At 39.5% G+C, this 16,711-nt stretch overlaps 1 protein-coding gene across 5 annotated transcripts in view; it reads left to right on the top strand.

Annotated features, from left to right (window-relative positions):
• PRKCA (protein kinase C alpha) overlaps positions 1 to 16,711 on the top strand; it is a 311,156-nt gene that overhangs the window by 217,255 nt on the left and 77,190 nt on the right. For all 5 annotated transcript variants that reach the window (XM_030534523.1, XM_030534521.1, XM_030534525.1 and 2 more), the window contains one exon: positions 1,028 to 1,156. In XM_030534523.1, coding sequence (XP_030390383.1) covers positions 1,028 to 1,156 — 129 coding nt within the window. The remainder of the gene's footprint in view (positions 1 to 1,027; positions 1,157 to 16,711) is intronic.

The following is a 16,711-nucleotide window of genomic DNA, read 5'->3' as shown; positions in this document are numbered from 1 at the left end:
AGACTCCTCAAATGCATTTCCTACAACCATTGCCTTGAATTCCTCTGCTCCAGTGTCATCCCAGCTTCCTCCCAAACTAGCTACCTCCTGCTCCACTCCATGTCAATGTTCATAATGACTGCTTCATGGCCCTATATTACACCCTCTAGTCCATCCTCATATTCCTTGATCTCTTGTGTGCTGATGACATGATCTGTCATCATCTCCTTGAAATCTTGTCCCCCTCCTTGACTTTGTCGTCTTCAGTTCTTTTCATCTCTCTCTCACTGTTCCCAGAATATTTATTGTAGTGTCAGGGGTAGGGTGTGGACTCTCTCACCTTAAATCCTGCATCTCAAGTTGTCTCTCTAACATCTCTTTCTAGATTTCTCATCATAATTTTAAGTTTAACATGATTAACATTTTAATTCCTTATCATCCATCCCAAACCTTCCACTCACCCTCTTCTTTGTCATCGATGGCATCAGCACCATTAAACTGTCACCAGGGTAGGTAATATGGATATGATTTTCCACTGCCTTCTCTCTAGATCACATATCCAAGTCATGTCCAAATCCTGACATCTCTTCCTCTGTTACATCTGGATGATCATTCTTTTCTCTCATTTTCTCTCCCTCCCCGATGCTAGTATTATGGAAATTAGCAAAGAAATATTTACAGTTCTGTATCAATAAGCAAACTTTCAATTTCTATATTGGTTACAGTAATTTATAGCAAATGTTCTAATATTTTGGATCAAGTCTTTATTCCATGGACTCTTCATTTTGTCTGTTTTACATTCCATTAATAAGGTCACATTTTTAGGTGACTGAAGCTGAGCCTTTAATTGTGGATAATACTTCAGTGTTTTTTAATAATATTTATAAGGAGAGCCATTGCATTTTGGTCAGTAGAAAAAAACCCCCAGCAATTAATCAGATGTGACAGAATATTCTTACCGCTTATGTTTGTCACATGTATTTAGCATAAATATATTGACTTTCATACATGCCATCATTTTCTGAACCTTTTCTTTCCTGATCCACAGCTTGCGATATGAATGTTCACAAACAGTGTGTAATAAACGTTCCAAGTCTGTGTGGAATGGATCACACAGAGAAAAGAGGAAGGATTTATCTGAAAGTTGAAGTCAGTGGTGACAAACTGCAAGTCACAGGTAAAAAAAAAAAAAAAAAAAAAAATGTTCTGAGAATTGGTGACAATAGAAGGGTTTAATTTGAACTTTCCTGGGCTTTGGAATAACTAACATAAGTTGTGTTCAGCATTATTTGTGGACTATTTATGTGCCGTGAGTGAAATCTAGGCTCATGGAAGTAAAGAACAAAACACCCCATTAATGTCAGTAAGGCAGGGATTTCATTCAATATGTACTTCAGTCTAAGAAATGCCATGTTATTATTTAAAAGAACAGGTTAGTTTATAATAGGTACACACATAGTTCAAAGAAATAATAGTGGCTCTAAATTAAAACTCAGGAACACTAACTTTAAAATCTCTGTGAAATCAATTTTTCAGGTAACCAACAGAAACATTCAGAAAAGCTGGGCTGCATTTGCTTAAAAAGGGGTGGCGGGGGCAAGAGACTGCTTAGATTTCTCTTCAAGTAGGCACATATTCCTTGTGTTAACTTCAGTGGAGCTTCCTCATGCATATCAGAGAGTGGGATTTGGCCTTTAGTTACCAACTGAGACATTAATAAACATAAAATATACACTCCTTGCTCTGTTGATAATTTTTCTAATTTTTAGCTAGGCGTGACTAGCAGTGTACATTATGCCTGAAGTGTTTGTGATGGTGACAAATGTTACAATTCGTTCCTATTTAAAGTACATTTATTTGTGTTCTCACATCCAGAATACTATGTGCAGTGCAGATTAAAATGTATTTACATTAAAAGAACTCGTAGTGTGGAGAGTAGGAAAGGAGGAGCAGATGGAGGGTGGTATAGTTGAGCCTTTTTCTCATATATCTCACAAGTCGTAAAGATCATGTTGAACTAATATGTAAAATATATCTAAAATCCAAATAAATTATCATGCCCTCATTTTCCAGACAGTCCCATACACTAATAAAAACAGATGTCAGACCCCACTAATTAAATTTACAATATTATTTGAAAACAATAGAAATAATGAAATGTGACATCATTTGGGGAGTACCTACAATAATAACAGTAATAAGCGGGGATTAAATCCTGGCCCCATTGAAGTCAATGGGTATTTTACCATTGACTTCAAGAGGACCAGGATTTCTACCCAACTGACCAGGACTTCTCCAGTGATGGGATCTGTAAAGCAAACATATAAGAAACATTTATAGTTAAAACAGGCAGTGGAAAAATTGGCCCTCAGAATATGAATGTTGTGATCCTTTGGGTTTTAAGATGAGAGTGCTGCTCCCTTCATTATTGCTCTATTGTGATTGGGAATTAATTTCAGTTCTAAGGTCTAAGCAGAGCTGGAGGGATGTGAGGATGTCTCCATTTTTCTCTCTGTTTCCTGGTTATAGTGAAGTATCAGTTGTTGCTCTCATCATATGTAGGTACTGAACATCAGTCTTGCCCCCTTTAGATGCCAGACTGCAGTCTACCAAAAATCCATTAAATGATAAAGGATATTGCCTTTAGTTATTCACTTTTCTTATGTTTCAGAATAAGTTAGAACACACATTCTGGGTTTTTCCTGTCAGGCTGTCTATGATTGTAAAAGGAAACCACATTTCTGAATATTCAAGACTTTTACAGGACCGTCAAGATTTTCCCCATACATACCTACCTACTTACATTTCTTCATCATTTTGACTCCAGAATATCTTACACAGTATTCTGTTAAATCTTGTAAAAGACACTGGAAAGGAAGGAAAGAGAAGGATAACATATAACTACAGAAGATCAGAATAGCATCCATGTAATGACTAATTGTAGCTAACTTTTTCCACTTGCATCCCACTGATGGAGGAGGAGTAAACTTCTCCAAGGTGCTGTTATTTAGGTCATGTTACTTTCACTAAATAGTGAAGGCATTTCTTAAATGATGTGGCAAGGTGTCTAATTTTAACTGTAACATCAGGAGGAATTGATTTGAAAATCATAACACTGAAGAAATTGAATATTTATATTAATTTAGACCATTAATCAGAAAGGCGCCTGCTTAAATACCTAACTTTAAAGCTGCCCTGCAAAAATGATTCGACAAAGCACTTAAAACACATGCTTAAATCCCATTGACTTCAGCGGGACTTCAGCACGTGCTTAATTACGTTGCTGAATAGGGATGATTTTAAGCAACCGCTTTGTTAGTCATGTGCTTAACAGTTCTATTGGATTAGGGTCCCAGGATGAAGCTGACATTCAGCATTAGTTAGATGTCCTGAAATAGTTATAACAGGGTTCAAAGTATAGGTTTGCAATTGGAAACTAAGGCGATTTTGAAGACTTTTCACATACACCTCTACCCTGATATAGCACGAAGAGGAACAGTTTATCTACACAGGTGTATAAAGATATCCGAAAAAAATATTCACTGTGTATAACACCACATTGCAATTTGGTAAGAATTAGGAATGTGCTGGACAGAAATCTGTACTGCCCACTCTCCTGTCCCTATCTTGTCGCTATCCATTTTAATAGCAAGCTAAAAATATTTTAAATGGACAGAAAGACTCTATATCAGGGAGATTCATTAGGGAGGCAAAACAGACTATTGATTTGAAATCCAAAATTATCTAGCAGCACAGGAGAAACTGAGGAAATAATAATCGGTTTAAATCCAAAGTAGGTAGGTTGTAGCTTGTTCTTTTGAAAGACCACTTTAGTGTGTTTCTTTAAAATATTTATAATTTTTTTAAGTAGAAAATGGACTCTGTTCAAATAGCATCCCAAGTCAACAGTGTGTATTGCTCAGAATTTCTTTTTTTGCATTTTCTCATTCACTATCCTACTTAAGTTGATACTCTGAACAGCAGCAGATGTGCTTGCAGGATTTGCAACAAAGAACTTGCTGCTGCCACAGTCGTGATTCTTTGCCTAGTCATTAACCTCAGCCATCAATCTGGTTTCGCCATGCCATGTATTGATAGAGCAATTTTTTTAAAAGGATGCTTGCCTCAAATTGTCTTATATTGAATACCATGGTCTTAGATAGACGATTGTCTAAAATGCAGGAATATATTGCATCTGCATGTCTTTAGTCTCCTTTGGATTCTTGATAACGTGATTGAAATTAGAATTCAGACAAAATGTTTTGCAGTTTGCATCCAATGTGCACTGGGCATAAAAAACAATTATTTGTTAAGCACCAGCATTGTGGTTAAACATCTCAAAAACTTTACTGCACCTAAATCTCAAACTATTTCTGTCTCAGTTTTATAAGCCTAGGAGTTTTAGATAGTTCACCTAAGCAGCATCTAGGTACTGACTGCTCAGCAGAGCTAAAACAATTTTTTTCCGGTTCTCTCATTACCTATTGTTTTTGGGATGAGCCAATAATAAGCCTTAGGGTGTAGTGGAAAGTCTCAGAACTTCTTTTCATGTGTCAAAGATACGTACCAGCATTTAACAAAAATTGTTCAACATTTTTTAAATTTTATATTCTAACATGGAAGGAAAAGGTGGTTTTCCCCCAAGCATAGTACCCCGTAAAGCTGAATTACATTGGCTTTCAGAATGAGTTTTTGGTCACATTTGTTTAGACATTGATAGCAGATAGTCTCGGATCTGCTGGACTGTGTAAATATTGGCTAGATGTGCTTACTGCCAGAGAAGGGCTACAGAAGGCTGGAACTACTAAGGAAGAAAACAGGTGCACTGAGCTAACTGTGTCAAAGCCAAAAGCAGGGTCCTGCCTAACAAGTCTGGAAATATTTATTCTCCCTACATCCATGATGTTTTAATGGCATAAAGTAGATGCTCTAAGAGGGTCGTTAAGCCTGACTTGGAGAGAGCATTCGTGTTTTTGCCACTGTTTGGTCCAGTTTAATCACAGATTTTTCCCTCTAAGAGTGGCGGATCTTTTTGAGTGGGATTCATAATTACTTATCTTGCCAGTAGATGAGCAGAAGGCTGGAACCGTATGTAGCAGAACAGGTCTGAGGCACCATAACATTTAGAATGAAATCCTGGCTCCACTGAAGTCAATAGCATCCCTGGCAGACCTGCAGGGATGAGGCACAGTGCCTAGAAGGGAGAGAAAGGTAGAAGTGCATACTTGGCGAGGCCAGAACCAGGCCTCTCCTTCTTCTCTGTGTAATGATTGGGCTGTGGACATACTTGTCTAGTGTTCAGGGCAGGAGGCTGGTGTAGTGGTTGAAACAGAGCTAGGCAGGCCTAGTGGCAGCGTCAAGAGCCAGGTTATCAAGTCAGAGTGAGCGAGCAATGTTCATAAGCCATATGTCAAGTCCAGGGAGCAAACTAGAGCTGAGGGCCAGAAATCAGGAGCCAAGCATCAAAGCAGTGGTCAGACTATGAATATCAAGTCCAGGGAGCAAGCTGGAGCCGGGAGCCAGGGGTTGGAGCCAGAGTATCAGCCAGAACAGGAGCAGGAAGCCAGGGACAAGAAACAGGGATCTGAGGGCAGGACCAGAAACACAGCTGTGGTTGTGGAATACTACTGAGCAGCCAGGCATCTAGATCTGCTGAGATTTGAGGATTTGAGGTTGTGACAGTTAGAACCTTCAGCCCAGGAGGCCGTGTTCATTAACTCAGTTAGTAGAAGACAGTGAGCAGGATTTAGGTTCCGCTGTGGGTTCCTGACACTCGAGTCCTCCACCTCCCATGCACAGGTCAAGCCAATTGGCTTTCATGCTCTGGCTTCCTGTTTTTTATAAATTCTGCCTGTGTTTTTCAAGGGCACCTGATGTCCTACTTACTCACCTTCATGAAAATGATCTTGGGGGTTGCATCAGAGTAAATTTGAGAATTAGGATTCTGAGAGCTGTGGAATTGATTAGGTGGTTATGTTTATACGCAAAATTGATTTGATCAGAGGTGCTCTCAAGAAAAGTTTGATGGGGAGCTTTTGAGCCAGGCTGTATGAACAGGCCCTGGAAGAATGTGATCCATGAGTTGCCGTGTGGCTCAGTGATCATGCATAGGACATAAATGTTGGAAGAGAATCACCTGGGAAGTTATGAAATCCCTATTCTTAGAGGTTTTTAACAAACAGGATGGGCAGGATGGACTAGGTGACCTCTTGAGGTCCCTTCCAGCCCTGTATTTCTATCATTCACAAACCTTCTTGAAATGCTCAGTCTCTCTAGATCAATGGTTATCAACCTATTTATTATTGTAGAGCACATTTTGCAGCTCTCTGTTTTAAGCGGGCTGCATGCACACAATGTATATTCTCTCTCTCTCTCTCTCTCTCACACACACACACACACACACACACACACACACACACACACACACACACACACACACACACACACACACACACACACACACACACACACACACACACACACACACACACACACACACACACAAAATCTGGAGGATTCACAGAGCCCGCCTGCTCCACTAGCCTGGGCTCCCTCTCCCTGTTTTGCTGAATCAGGCTTTCCAGCCTCAGGCAGCCCACGGACACAGGTGGGACGCACCAGCTGTAGAATCACACAGAGTCCCCAAGCAGCTCTCTATGGGAAGTTTCAGCTAGGAAATTGCCCAGCACTCAAGTGCAGCGTCCCTCTGGGGAGTAAACACAAAATAATATTGTCTTGCGCTGTATAGAAAAGTCTGCACAGCGCAAGCTCATAAAAATTCACCCTCTCCCTCAATGTGGAGAGAGATATGCACAGCTTCTCCCCCCCTCAGATATGAATTGCACAAACTTGGTGATCTTATAAACAAAAAATAAGTTTATTAACTATAAAAGGTAAATTTTAAGTAATTACAAGGGATAGCAAACAGAACAGAGCAAATTACTGAGCAAATAAAAGAAAACATGCAAACTAAGCTTATACACTAAAGAAACAGGTTACAAAATGGCTTAGGCAGGATGCAGAGTTTCTGTAGATTAGAGTTCCAGTTATTTCTCTTTACACACTAGGGTCCTCGCTCAGTCTGGACTCAGCCCTTGCCTTTCCATCAGCTTAGCTCCTTGTCTCCTCAGGTACTTTTAGCAATCTTTTTTTTTGGGTGGGAAGGCAGTGAAGGGAGAGTGCTGGATGGCCTTTCCTCCCGTCCTTATATAGAATTTATATAAGACAGGAAGCCTTTGTTTCTAGTGGAAAAGTACCAGCAGTGTCCAAGGTGGTATTTTGCATCAGGTGATATCATCACCTGACCTTGCAGTGTTGAAGCAACCATGAAACGAGCTTTATTTGCAATGACCACAGGAAGGAACTCCAGGAAGATGGAAGATCTACATCTTTAAAGACTCATTGTCTTTTTCTAACCACCCATCAAGGCTGATTGCTTACTGTCTGGTGGGTGTTTCCAAGTGTATATGCAGATGTAATTGTTACATAGTTAATATTCCTAACTCCAGATACAGAAATGATATATGCATACAAATTGGATAATCCTATTCAGTAAATCAAAGCCTTTCCAGTGATATCTCACGTGACCCATCTTGCATAAAACATCTTAGTTATGCCATATTCATTTCATAACCATATTTCTATGAAGAATATGGAGTGTAAGGTCACTCCACACAGTGTGTGTGTGTGTGTGTGTGTGTGTGTGTGTGTGTGTGTGTGTGTGTGTGTGTGTGTGTGTGTGTGTGTGTGTGTATATATACACTACCTGTATGGCCCTGAGGATGTCGCATGAATTGCAGCTGTGTGATGATTAGGCCTCAAGCAGCCAATAGCCTCTGGATTAAGAACCTCTGCTCTAGATATTAGTCCGATATTAACATTTTAAGATATAATTAAACAGCAAGAAAAAAAATGATATGCTTTTTTCAATATTATCTTTAGGCAATATTCATTCATACTGGAGCTCATTTACACTACGTTTGTGTATTATCAGAAAGTAAAGAGTATCATACTTTATGATCCCTGTAGATTTAAAAGTTATGTACAAGACTTGGACATAATAAGATGCTACAATACAGCTGTGTAAATTGACCCTCACAGTTCAGATTTTTAGTTGAAAAACACTTTTCCAAAATGTGAGGACAGCAAAGCTGTAAAAGGTTTTTTGTTATGGACTGTTAAGTTTTCAGAATTTGTTCATTGTGGAACATACACAAAAGTAGGTTTCATGTCAAGTTTTTTTCATAATCACCATTTTAGAGAGTGCACTTGTCAAACACTGTGGCTCATGTGTTTATAGGAAAGCATTTCCATCCTACAATTAATAGCTCTGTGGATGCCAAGGCAATGTTTGTTATAGTTTCTGAATGTATATAATAATTGTGGTACCACTTGTGCTATTACGATTAACAGCTTGTCAGCATTTCCATTGTCATGGGTCCAGAAAATGACTTGAAATAAAAATGGCAATTTGGTCCTTGGAAGCAATTTTTTTTTTTCAAAACTAACCAACCGAAGACATATGGATTTTGGATTCTTCTTGTGTGTCTTTCACCCCAAAAAAACTTCTTCTGGAGCTTGGTATGTATATTTTAGCTTTGTTGAAATTTTACATTTTTAATACCTCTTCTCCCAGTAACACGTTGTCTTTAAAATGAGTCAAAGAAAAAGCTTTGGAAGAAAGCTCTTTCACAAGAGCTGGCAAGAAGGGTCGCACAGCTGCGAGCCTCAAAGTATTGGATGAATACATCATCAGGACACTTCAGGCATAGAAGTACAAAAAAGGGATGCTTGGCAGCTGCTGTACAAGACTTGGCCTGAAATTGTGTTTACTTATTTATTTTGATAAATACTAGCCCCTTGGGCTGGCATTCCCAAATGCTGCTCCTATCCTGCATCCTATTTTGATTGCTAAATAACTTTAACTTTTGCTGAGTTTTTGTATCCTTGCAAACAGTGCTCTGTTTGGATTGCCTGCAAAACATTTGTGCTGTTAAATGTACAACTGGCACCTATGGTGGCATCCCATAAACTCATTAAATAGACAGAACTCTTAACAAGCATTGCTGCCTTACTGGCGCTTTACAGCGCGGCAACTTTCGCGCTCAGGGGTGTGAAAAAAACACCCCCTGAGCGCTGCAAGATACAGCGCTGTAAAGCCTCAGTGTAAACAGTGCTGCAGCGCTGGGAGCTCGGCAGGGAGCTGCAACTCCCTGACTGCAGTGCTGGCTGTACACCTGGTCTGCTTGGGGTGTAACGATTGCAGCGCTGGTGATGCAGCGCTGCTCATCAAGTGTGGCCACCAAAAGCGCTGTTATTGGCCTCCAGGATATTAGGAGATGTCCCAGAATGCCTGTTCACAACAAACCGGAAGAATGGCTGAACTCCATCCGGGCTCCCCGGAGCTGCTTATCTAAAAAACAAACACAGCTGGTGTCTGCTCGAGGGAGTGGAGGCAGGCAGGGAAATTGCTTTGGAATGTCCACAGCTGTTTGCTTTTGAGTAGAGAAGCCACATGGCGGAGGGGGACGGGGGAGTCCGTGTTGGAGCAGCTACTTATGTGGTCTGAAGGCTATTTGGGAGTGCATAATTTGCATTTAGTGAATAAGAGGGGTAGGGGAAGGACTCGAAACTTTTAAATTGATTGCAAGTTGGTGATGTGTATGTTCCAGTCCTTAGAACTTGCAAGGCAGGGAGCTGACAGCTCCAAAAATCCACACTCTCTCTCTCTCCCTCACCCCCCTCTTTTGAAAAGCACGTTGCAGCCACTTGAACGCTGGGATAGCTGCCCACAATGCACCACTCCCAACAGCGCTGCAAATGCTGCAGATGTGGCCACATTGCAGAGCTGGTAGCTGTACGAAGACAGCTAACTCCCAGCGCTGTACAACTGTAAGTGTAGCCATACCCTTAGTGAGGAGCTCCTTAGTATACTGCAGTTTGTGAGTCAATATGGTTGAGTAAATGGCTTTGAGTACTTTACTTAGAAAGACAATAAGGAGGTTCAGGTGGCTTTTGTTTGGGAAGGGGCTGTTGCACATATATATTTGCTAATGTGGTAATTTGCACCACTGCATTGTATTGGGGCGGAAGTGGGAGCTGAACTAGATGGCAATGGCCTAGTGGCTTAAGCAGTGCATTTAAAATATCTAAGCAACCTGGAGAACACGGACAGGATTGCCACAGTTCTTTAGAAGCCGATGTGTTTAATTCCTTTAGTGGGGACTTCAAGATGAGACCTTAAAAGCAGAGCTCCTGGTTGGTCTGCATGGAGATTACAGACCTTGTGGCACTTATGAAACATTGTGTAGGAATTGCCCCAATGTTTTAGACACAATTTCACCTCCCATACACTCTGAGCTAACCACTTTCCTTCTCTAGCAGGCTGCACTATACTGGAGCTTCCTGGAGAGGCTTCATAAAGCATTTTGGGAATGCAGATTGCTCTCTGAACGTAAGATGTCCTTGCTGCTCTAATTGTTTAAAACTGAGTAAATCTGGAGATAATTAAAAGGCTCTTGGACTGCTTTGTTATGTTGCTCTTTCTGGTACAGAGTGTGGGTTTTTGTTGTGCAACCAAGATGCCTGAGGTTTGATTTAATGTTTGTTTACCATTATCAGGATGTAAGCAAAAATGCGTATTTCTTAAACACCAACCCAACCTACGTGGTCTTCATCCACGGCTCAGATTAACTGAAATGACCAGATGTTAAAAAATCCAGGATATCTTTGTAAAAATGACCACATGGGTAGGCGATTAGCAGTACTTCCACAGGTCTGTCTGGCATGGTGATCAGGGGTGAAGGGAGGATTCAGGAGGCATGACCTAGAGCAGGGGTAGGCAACCTATGGCACGCGTGCCAAAGGCGGCACATGAGCTGATTTTCAGTGGCACTCATACTGCCTGAGTCCTGGCCACCGGTCCAGGGGGCTCTGCATTTAATTTAATTTTAAATGAAGCTTCTTAAATATTTTAAAAACCTTATTTACTTTACATACAGCAATAGTTTAGTTATATATTATAGACTTCTAGAAAGAGACCTTCTAAAAACGTTAAAATGTATTACTGGTACGCGAAACCTTAAATCAGAGTGACTAAATGAAGACTCAGCACAGCACTTCTAAAGGTTGCCGACCCCTGAGCTAGAGTTTGTTTGGAGGATTATGTTAAGCTTGAAGCCTGACTTTCCTCTAGTCTGTTTTTTAGCAGGACATTTGCTGACACCCTTTCACACGTATTACATGGATGGAACAGGCTTTAAATCCTTTGGTTTGTGACTTGTATCTAGTGACCCCTGGCTTTGCTTAACAGTGAATACGCAATTCATATAAAAAAAAAAAAAAGAAAAAGATAAGAAGTGCAATTGATGCTCTTAAATATTTTTAGATATGTGTCTTAATGCTTTGGGTACAGTTAAAAGAATGCAGTCAAAGTCTGCTCTATTATCTGATCCAAATTTGAGCCATTATTTTCTCTTGACTTTCTGTTATGTAGCTTTTCTTTCATCATAGCCCACTGAAGATTGGGGTCTATTAGAAAAGCGCAGTACTTGACCATAATAGGAATTGCAGAGAAGATGTTCGTGCTTCCTAATAGAAAATAATGTAGTTATTTACATCAAGGCTCCAATTCCACTTTGCACACTTTTCTGAAGTTCAGTTCAATGTTAAGTGTGCATTCAGCAGCAATTTATCTCCCATGGAGGAGAATGATTCACGCTGGATCCTGTTTGCTGCAGTTAAAATACAAGTTTCTTCTGATGTTGAATCACTGGATGTGATGTGCCATAGGAGGTGCATGGTTGTGTGAAAATTTGTACTCTCCTTTCTTTTCTGTGAAAACCTTGGATAACATTTTTAAAAATGAGACTTAGGGTCCTAAGAGATCAGGCAAAAGCTATTTTTCTTTGTCACCTACAGGCAGATGAATGTGTTACCGAAGCCTACTGATCTTTGAGACTAACTAGATTAGTTCACGTTGGCTTTATTGGCACATTTGAAACAAACCATGAAAATGAAAAGAGCACAATTGTCACGGAGGGCTGCAAAACAGTAGTACCCCTCAGAAGAGTGGAAGCAAATTATTGTAAAGCTCTACTTCAGTATCATGGCTTTAATGGGAAGAGAAATCAACATTGACAGGGCAGCTCATTTTTCAGCAGTATTTTAATTGCTTCTAATTATAGGGTTATCATTTTAAGGGTAATATTAATTGCTATGAAATTAGCACCGGAAATGTTTTCTTGCGCTGAAAAGTTAAAGCAGTAGCTCTGGATCAGATTCATAAGTGAGGTTTCGCATCATGTTTTCCAAACTCTGTCTTTCCAAAAACTGTTATTTGGTGTCAATTAGGAATGGAAAGAAGCAAATCACTTGGGACAGTTGTAGGAAATGAGGTTGCCGCAAAACTGAATGTGTTTTGCAGGTGAAATCTAAATTAATTGTTCTCTACTTTCTTCTTGTATGTATAGAAGGCAAATGGCTTTAAAAGTGATCCCAAAACCATGAGGAGAAAAGATAGGCTTGTGCTTAAGGAGGACTGGTCAGTAGAAGACCTTGTTTTTATTCCCAGCTCTGCCACTGATTTCTGTTATGATTTTGAACAAGTCACTTCATCTCTGTGTCTCATTTTCTCATGTGTACAATGAGGATAATTTTTTCTCCTGTGCATCCCAGGGGTGCTGGAAGGCTTAAGTCTTTGGCACTGTGAAGGTTCTTTGAGTTCTGCAGATTGAGGATGTCATAGAGGAGCAATATATTATTAATACACACAGTAATTTATTCATAGCAGTTAATTGGATTGCTTTACATTTTTCTTTACAATTAACTTTCTTTAATTACATTGGAGAGCAAACAGAGAAGTCAAAAGATGAACCTGGATGGCACAAAAGAGCTTTTAATACATTAGTAGGTGATTCCACAATTTGCTCCCTTTGCTTAATGTGTCTGACAGTGTTGCACCCATATGGCTGTGAAACAAGAAGGTTCAGTGTGAAGAAAACTCTGACATATTTTAAAGTTTTTATTCAATTTTTTGTATTGATCTGAACACTCATGAAACTAGCAAGTTCTTAAATGGATAATGCCTAGAAACTAGTTTCTTATGAGTTTTACAAATGCAGGAAGAGGGTATTAATTTGAGAGGTCAGTGGGAGACTGGGGCAATCAGCATTCCTTTCGGGGAGAGTGGGGAAAGGCTGGGGCAGAAGGAGTTCTCTTTTTTCTTATTTTTTTTTCTTTATCCCTTCCATTGAACACAACTATTGGATTTGAAAACTCTTACAAAAAATTACATCTATCATTGGTCAGAAATTGAAATTGGTTGCAGGGTCATGTTGACCCTGGAAGTGGATTTTAAACCAGTAGCCAGGACAATTCTCCATATTCATTTAGGAGCTTTTGTGCATATTGGGGTAATTGTGTTGCATGCAAGTTAAAACGTTTATGTATTCCTCAGCTCAACAGCTGTCAGCAGTTACAGCGTCTCCTTCAAATGCAATGTCCTAGTCCTAATAAATGAAATGCTTCACTACTCTACTCAGTGGATTTCATAAGTTTATGCACACATTACAATTAAATACCGCATTTTCTAAATCTTGTTGACCTAACCTTTCATTCAAGAAGGCATGCTTTTTTGTGGCAGTTCTAAAATATTAATACTTAATTCTGTTTCAGCTGGCCTGGAGTTTGCAATCCATGGTTCACTAAGGAAAAAGGTTTTAGAACTCTTCTTTTCAATGCACCTGATGACAGTAAATCTTGGGTGTTTACTGTTGCGCTTTGTTTAGAAAATCTCTTGAATTGTTTTCAGTTAGCTGTATATATCCTTTTTCTTATTACCTTATTGTTAACACTGTGGTTTGTTGGCAGGTTGCTGTTATTAAACACACTTTTATTATTCCCAATCTTGCTGCTTCTTGCATTGTATTGACTTCCACTCAGAGCACATCTATATTTGATGAATATAAAGCACAGCTCCTTTCTTGAATTGTTCTGTTTTTTGCTGATCCCATTTTATAATCTTACCATCTAATGCTGTGCAGTGAGTGAATCTGTAGGTGGCTGAATCAGACTTTTTTGATTTTTTTCCCGCTTTCTAAAATTATTTTTATACTGAGCTAACGGAAATCGTTGTGAGAAAATAACCTTGTGTGGTGCTCTGAAATGTAAAAAAATTGTCACATTACTGAGATTCTAAACTCTGGCCTAGCAGTTGCTAGGAGTTGAATTTGAAAGCATCTTATAACAGAGAATTGCACTATTGACATACTCATTTAGAGCCAGGGTGCCACTGACTTGCTGTCTTCTTATGTTCCTAATGTGACATAAACTTCTCAATTAAAAAAAAATGTTTTACCATCCATTATATTCAGTTGTGTGTGTGTGTATGTTCCTCAGTTATGGAGAATATAGGAACAAGTTTTGTATATAATGAAGCTTGTGTTAAAAGAAAAACGGAGCCTTGGAATGCTCTTTGAAGAAGATAGGAGCAGTGGACAGCTGCCCAGCCATCTAATATAGCCTCGCTAGGAGTTAGTGGGGTTCTCCTCACCCCTAATCCCAACTGTACATTTTCCAAATTACTCCTGGTGGTTGGAGTCAGTGTTTCCTAACTGAAGAGAAGCTACATTAGTGGCTGTGAACATTCATTTTTGTTAGGGAAGCCCAAAGCTTACAAGTATAAAACAGCTGAGTAACATGACTCTGCCACATCATTGATGCAACCTGGCGAATTCTGACTAATTTCTGGGTCCTTGTCAGAATTCTGTCTCCTCTAAAAGTTTGCCTTTCATTTTATCCATATTTTGAAAAGCCAGCCTGTTCAGGTGAGGTTAGCAGTGAGCTCACATTAGAATCTTTCTGCGTCCGCCTCATTAACATCGCTTTCATTTTTTGTTCTGCTCCAAGGGTATCACTGAAATAAAGGGCTTGCTACTTTATTACTGCCTGCAAGGTACCAGCTGCGATTTAAAAAATGAATGTGTGTGAGCAATCTGTCTACTTGACCAGCTTGTAACTCCTAACTGTCTCTGGACTTGCCAGTAACTGCCATTGAGCAAGGTGATCCCAGAAGACTTGCTGCATGTGAGAGGGATTTGTACTGTAACAGAATATAATTGCACATTTTCTCTTGTTTCCTGGTGACCTCTTCAACCTTTTCTGGTGATCCCAGAATCCAACGCCCTCTGTGCTCATTGTAGAGTGGGCCTGCTCTTCTAAGCTGTTTTCTTGTGATTCCCACTTAGATCTGTAGTACGTTTGCTTTTACCATAAAGTAGTAGCAGAATGTTTTCTTTAAGGAGCCACAGATTCCCAAACTAAACTACATCTAATATAATCCTGTGAAAGTATTTCAAAATATAAACTGAAGAACACAGGTAATTGAATAAGGATCTGATAGTCTGATACCACCTTCTGGCAATTTCATGTTGCAAAGGAAGTGCTTTGCCTGTCTAAACTCACATTGTTCTGAAAAGGTATCCTGTCCCATAACTGTGCTTGTGTTTAAAGGGGGATAACTAATAATATATTCTAGTAAGACAGTATAATAGAACCTAGGAGATTTCCAGTTGTGGAATAAAAAAGGTACATCTTTCTCGGTGTGAATTTAAAGTAGAGAAACTCCAGTAGCTCCAAATTCTTATTAAAGGGTAGTAGAGACTATGGTAAATTTCTTATTGGCATGAAAGAATATATTAATAAAGGACACAAGAAAACGGTAACATTAAAATTAGCTGTTTTTTCACCTCATAATTTCAGGAAAATTAATCACTCTTCTATACCTTGTTGGATAGATCGCCTACCAATTGCAGACATTTTCATATTCCGCACTCATTACAGCATCAGGATCCAATAAATGTGAGAGTAATGAGTGAGCATTGTTCTCCAACAGGATATTAAAAGAAGATTTAACTTGGCTAGGAATAGTCATTTGTTAGAGAAATTAGAAAGAGAATTGTTTTCCTCTGCCACAGAAGAACCGTGGCATAAGTAGTTCATTTTGGTGCTGATTTTTGCAAGTAGCTCCATAGGGCAAACATTTCAATGTGATGATTATGATAGAAGGTATTAATGGAGAAGTTTCGCAAGTGCATTTGTTCTTCACATGAATAGAATACAAGTACAGGATTATAAAGCAAAACAAACCTTGCTAATAGATGAGTCTTGCAGGCTGTAAGGCTTGTCAGATGCATGGTAAGCAGTTAGAGAAAAGCACAATCTCAGCAGACGTCTGGGAGCCAAGACACTCTTGGGTTCTAATTCAAACTCAATAACTAGCTTGTTTGATGGCCTTGAAAAAGATTATACATCAGTTTATCCATCTATAAATGGGGATAAATGCTTACCTTTCTCATGAGGGGGAGGGATAGCTCAGTGGTTTGAGCATTGACCTGTTAAACCCAGGGTTGTGAGTTCAGTCCTTGAGGGGGCCACTTAAGGATCTGGGGCAAAAATTGGTCCTGCTAGTGAAGGCAGGGGGTTGGACTCAATGACCTTTCAAGGTCCCTCCCACTTCTAGAAGATTGATATATCTCCAATTATTACCTTTATGGTAGAGTAGTGAGGCCTCTTTAGCTAATGTTTGCAAAACAGTTATTGGATTCTTTCGTGAAAGTCTTCATAGAGAAGTGGAAAGGATAATTATCAAAATCTGAATTATTAATACTGTTCTGTTCTTATAAATACTATTCTGCTGACCACCACAGCATAACTCTGCTCCAATAAGCATGAC

Source organism: Gopherus evgoodei, chromosome 15, assembly GCF_007399415.2.
Source record: "Gopherus evgoodei ecotype Sinaloan lineage chromosome 15, rGopEvg1_v1.p, whole genome shotgun sequence".
Classification (NCBI taxonomy): Eukaryota; Metazoa; Chordata; order Testudines; family Testudinidae; genus Gopherus; species Gopherus evgoodei.
The sequence above is the reverse complement of the archived record's forward strand: the minus strand, read 5'-3'. Positions and strand labels throughout refer to the sequence as shown.